This window comes from Suricata suricatta, chromosome 11, assembly GCF_006229205.1.
Source record: "Suricata suricatta isolate VVHF042 chromosome 11, meerkat_22Aug2017_6uvM2_HiC, whole genome shotgun sequence".
In the NCBI taxonomy this organism is placed as follows: domain Eukaryota; kingdom Metazoa; phylum Chordata; class Mammalia; order Carnivora; family Herpestidae; genus Suricata; species Suricata suricatta.
In genome coordinates, this window is record NC_043710.1 from 11,558,418 (window position 1) to 11,564,390 (window position 5,973).

Genomic DNA, 5,973 nt, shown 5'->3' on the forward strand with positions numbered 1-5,973 from the left:
ATAATTAACATACAGTGTTATATTAGTTTCAAGTATATGATGCAATGATTTGACAATTTTATACATTTCTTGATGCTCATCAAGGTAAGTGTACTCTTAATCCCCATTTTGGACTCTTGAAAAAATTTCAACTACAGAAACAAATAATATTAGACACAAATTTATATTCTAATGTTTAAATTGACTATTTTAAGTTTTCTATTAAAAACTAGCCACACTATATTTAACTCCTTTAACTAATTCTCCACTTCTGTGTGCACATATGGGATTCTTCTGTATGTTCCTATTCATGGGTTTGTCTGTTTATGGCTTACCTATACAAGGGCCTTGCCATATGATAAGGAAAATAATAAACCTATAATTAATAAGGTTTACTACAAGCAGGCCCCCAAAATTTTAAGGTTCCCATTGGCCATTCTCATTCAGATGTCACATATTTGGACATATACTTCCTTTTCTAGATGATAGACTTTTGAACAAGAAATGGTATTGCCTCTGTAATTTAGGTGGAGTGAGGACATTAAAATGTGAGTAACTGCATGTTGGAGATCTGAGAGGAATGACACAGGTCATTGTTCATCTTATGACTTTAAGAGGCAAAGTCTAGAGACAGTCTTGTCTTCTCAACCACCTTCTTAAATGCATTTTTAACTTCCTTGTTTCTTAAACTATAAACCAGGGGGTTCAGAATGGGAATGACCATAGTGTAGAACACGGATGCAATTTTGTCTGAGTCCATGGAATGCCTGGAGCTGGGCTGGGAGTACATGAAGATGGCTGTCCCATAGAAGATGGAGACTGTGGTGAGGTGGGAAGCACAGGTGGATAAAGCCTTCTGATATCCCTCAGCTGAACGCATCTTCAGGATGGTGATAAATATCAGCAGGTAGGAAATCAAGATAATGAAGACAGCAAAAAAGATGTTGAAGCTTGCTACCACAATAAGAACGAGCTCACTGACATGTCTGTCAGAGCAAGACAGAGCCATGACAGCTGGGACATCACAGAAAAAGTGATGGACCAGATTGGACATGCAGAACGAGAGACTGAACGTGTCCCAAATGTGAATGGAGGCATTCAGGAAACCATAGATGAAGGAGCCTATGGCCAGACATGCACACACACCTGTTGTCATTATGGTGGTGTAATGGAGGGGTTTGCACACTGCTGTGTAGCGGTCATAGGCCATTGATGCCAAAAGGAAATTTTCCACAGTGGCCAAGGCTACAAAAAAGAACATCTGGGCAGCACATGCATTGTAGGAGATGACCTTGTCTTCCATAAGGAGCCCAGCCATAACTTTGGGAGTGACAGCTGTAGAGTAACAAAAATCCACTAGAGACAGGTTACTGAGGAAAAAGTACATGGGAGTGTGGAGATGACAGTCCAAGAGAATCAAAACAATCATCCCCATGTTTCCAACCAGAGTTATGAGGTAAATGAGGGTGAACATGATAAATAGGAGGATCTGCAGCTCTGGGTCATTGGTTAATCCCAGCAGGATGAATTCACCCACTTCTGTGTTGTTCTCCATGGTGCTGTTTGGGAACCACAGTATGCCCTGTGGTGATGAAAATAAAGGAAGACAGTCATAAACAAAAAAGAATTGAAGTGAAATTGAAACAGATACATAGAGAGGTGATATATAGATAATGATCACTGACAGATAGATAGATGTGCATTATTTCATTAAAGCAGTAATTCTTTATATTCAGATCTCAAATGTGAGCTTGACAATGAAATGTAATGCATGAATTCTCTATACAGTCACACATTGCTAAAACTTAAGGATCATCATGGATCAAGTCTCACTTTCTAAATTTTGTAAATTTGTAAACTGAGAGGTGAAGAGTAATATCTTGATCAAAATGGTATATCTGAAATCAAAAATATCTGTCATTTCAATTCCATGGGTCATTAAATGTTAATGCTTGTGTGTTGCTCTAGACAGAAACTATTCTGGACACTATGTATGTAATCATTCATTTTTTTCAACAACGCTATGAGATTGACTAGTTATTTATTACCCCCATTTAACTTCTGAAGCACAAAAATTAAATCATGTGTTTAAGTTTACAAAACTAATACTGCCAAAGCCAAGTTTTGCACCCAAGGCTGGCTCTTCAGTCCACTGGTCTTAATTTAAGTAAAATTGAATTTAACTCAATTTACACTTATTCATTGTCTCCATTGTTCCAAACTCAGTGTTTGGGACTTTCTACTTAAGTAACCGAGACATATAAGCATAGTGGATGTGGTGGGGGAACTGGAGCAGTGGGGCGTGTACAACCGGCAGAGGCAATTCAGAGGGCAAGGCACAGTGTCAGGTTTTGAGCTGAAGCTCTAAGAGGTGGTGCCTATCAACCCTATCATTTACTACCCAAGAAATGTTGATTCCAACCTCAGTTCCCAGACCTGATTTTCTCCATACACAAAGTGCAGATTGTAATGAGATCTACCACCAAGATATTGTTGAGAGATATAAATGAGATAATAATTATAAACAATGAGTAAAACATTGGATGTTTAGCATGGGCTGATAAATGTTACTGTAGTTTTATTTTTAGGATGGGATGATAGCCTTTCTGTTTGGAAAGGTGGGTGGTGACATGCAGAGATTCAGGTGTGGATTAGTTCTGAAATCTTGTATTCTCTCCTTGATTTCTTTTTCTCACACACTTGGTCCACTGATTATTTTGTCCCTTCCGGTATTCCTCAGTCTGTCCTCTGCCAGCTTGAGTGGCTGTTCTACTCATTCCAAATGAGGCACTCCCTTACTTAATTTCTTTCCTGAAATCCATATTTTAGCATGAATCAAAAGACTGTCCTTTCTTAAACTTATTCTTCCCATGACTATCATCTCATAGTTCAATCACCAAGATGAAGGGCTGAAGGATGTCAGTTTAATCGCTACCTTGAGCCTGCAGGTCTGTTTTGGTGGAGAGCTCCATGTTTATAACTTATGTCATATGTTCTTGTGTAGGAACAGTGTCTTAAATCTTTTAAATTTGATTTGAGGCCTTTAGAAAGACATCTATCCTCCAATAATCATTCTCTACAATAGCCTCCTGATTCTCTCACATCCTCACTCACCAACCCTAGACATTGAGGTCATTGGGTCTGTCAAGCTTTGACAATCATAATATCTCAGAAAAAGATATGTTCTACAAACAGTAAGAGGTACATGCATATACATTTCTATATATGCATGTGTACAAAAATTTATGTACATGTATATATGTATAAAAATATTTCATTTAAATTCACTGTGATGTGAGGTAAATAGAACTAAAAAATTTTTTTAACATTTATTTATTTATTTTTGAGAGACAGAGCATGAGCAAGGGAGGGCAGACAGAGAGGGAGACACAGAATCCAAAGCAGGCTTCAGGCTTCAAGCTGTCATCGCAGAGCCCCACGCGGGGCTTGAACTCACAAACCGCGAGATCATGACCTGAGCCAAAGTCAGCCACCTAGCCGACTGAGTTGACTGAGCCACCCAGGCTACCCTAGAATTATTATTCCTACTTTACCATTTGAGAGGTTATGTAAAGCTCTACAATTACATAGCTTGAATGAGGGAGATTCAAGATTCAAATGCCCCCGAGACCAAGTCAAAAGCCATGCTTTTAGCAACCTTTGTTCAGCAATCAAAGCCTTTAAAGCAATTAAACCAATCATTGGCCTGTGTAGACGTGTGAGCAATACTCATAAGAACCAGATAACATGGGAAAGATTACAGTGAAGTACTCATCTTGATAATTAAATTATAACATTTTCGTAGTTTATAGAAAGGTTATTTCACTGTCTTCTGTTTTTCCTAACCTCCAGTGACAGGACAAAGATTGTAAATAAGATTAATTTAAAACTTACTGAATCAGGGCATCACTTAACTTTTTTGTTTGACTGATCTTTTGAAAGAAAGCAGTTGATGTTTTTCTATAAATATCACTAAACTCCACATTGATGGAAATTTTGATACTGAAATCCCAGCCTCAACACACTGCTTTAGAAGTAATGTTCAAATCATCTATTTCTGGGCTCAAATAATTCATAGTAGGAGACCACCCCATGGATTTTGCATGAATTATATTTCTTACTAAAAAAATATGCAATATAGAAGCTTACCTTGCTGCTGGAAAAAGAGACAGGCAATCCTGAATAGTGAGTGTGAAATCCGACTTTCTGCCATGAAATCATGCATGTACACTGTTGGAGATGTTCTCTATCAGGTACTAGTGAAAATATTCCAAGACTTCTAAAACAGGTAAAATTGGAGGAAAGATACCAACATGGAGACACAAACCTGATCCAAGTCCTAGATCCACCCTTATTTCTGACTAAACTTTTGGAAGAGCCACTTGTCTTGTTATGAGTAAACTAAAGATTAAAATCACGTCTCCTACATAATTCACAGAATTGTGTCGTGATAGGCAAAGTAGGGAAGCTCTATAAAACACCTTGCCCAGCGGTCTCACTTTGAAGTCAATGTTTCCGTGTGAAGATGTTTTCCCTGCCCGTGATCGCAGGCTTGAAACAAATTCTCAAGTCCGAGGTCAGGGAGGAAAGTCTGCATGCACTAGCAACGATCAACAGATGAATAAATGATGGCCAGATGGGCTCGGCACGTGGTCTGGTCCCTCTGAAATGATGTCCCATTGAGTCATACTGAGATTTCAGGGGCCAACTCATGTACTCAGGAGGGGTGAGATAGACACGGAGTCCTCCGTGCACATCCCCCAGGAGGGCATCTGTAGCTCTCACCCACCTTCTTAGGGAGAAGCAATTAAACAGTCCGTGGGGGCCTAGCTGGATATGATCAGGGTGCACACATGTAGCACATGTTCTTTCTTATTTTCCCCCCTTTTCTCTTAAAAAATTTTTTTTATGTCTTTTATTTATTTTTGAGAGACAGAGAGAGACAGTGTTAGCAAGGGACGGTCACAGAGAGAGGAAGACACGGAATCCGAAGCAGGCTTCCGGCTCTGAGCTGTCAGCACAGAGCCCGATGCAGGGCTCAAACCCAGGAAATGTGAGATCATGACCTAAGCTGAAGCCAGCAGCTTAATCAACTGAGCCACCCAGACGCCCCTCCCCCATTTTCTAACAAATAGAATTGACAAACAACAATGATAGCCCTAGTTTCTATTGTAAAAATCTAAGAGTTCAGTCACATTTACAAGGTCATGTAACCACTAGCACCATCACGATATAGAAGAGCTTCATTATCTAAATAAAATCCCCAAGCTTCTTTGTGCTCAACCCCTTCTCCCACCTGCTGTCCCTGGAAACCACAAAACTGCTTTTGTCCATGTAATTTTGCCTTTGCAAGGATGTCCTATAAATTGAATCCTAGTGAGTGTAGCCTTCATGTCTGGATTCCTTCACGTAGGATGTGTCTGACATTCATCCATATTGTTGCTTGTGTTAATTTCCTAAGACTGCCCTTTTTAAAATTTTTAATATTTTATTGTCAAATTGGTTTCCATATAGCACCCAGTGCTTCTCCCCACAAGTGCCCCCCTCCATGGTCATCACCCTCTTCCCCTCTTCCCATTCCTCCTTCAGTCCTCGGTTCATTTTCAGTATTCAATAGTCTCTCATGATTTGCATCCCACTCTCTCTCCAACACTCCCCCTTCCCCTCCCTATGGTCCTCTGTTAGGTTTCTCCTGTTAGACCTATGAGTGCAAACATATGGTATCTGTCCTTCTCCGCCTGACTTATTAAGACTGCCCTTTAAAAGTACCACAAAGCAGGTGGCTTTAACAATAGAAATGTATTGTCTCACATTTCTGGATGCTAGAAATCTGAGGCCAATGTATCAGTGGGGTTGGTTCGGCTGGTTGCTTGTGAATTCTGTAAGGGAGAATGTTTTTTTCACATCTGTCTCTGAGCGTCAGGATGATGTGCTGGCACTCTTTGGCATTCCTTGGTCTGCTGACTATTCTGACCTGTCTTCCTCTTCAGTCGG

General features: G+C 39.9%; 1 protein-coding gene across 1 annotated transcript; it reads right to left on the minus strand.

Moving 5' to 3' along the window:
- Positions 1-589: 589 nt before the first annotated feature.
- LOC115272390 (olfactory receptor 5B3-like) lies at positions 590-1,534 on the minus strand. The gene has a single exon (XM_029915470.1). It carries the CDS (start codon positions 1,532-1,534, stop codon positions 590-592), a length of 945 nt encoding a protein of 314 aa, XP_029771330.1.
- Positions 1,535-5,973: the final 4,439 nt, after the last annotated feature.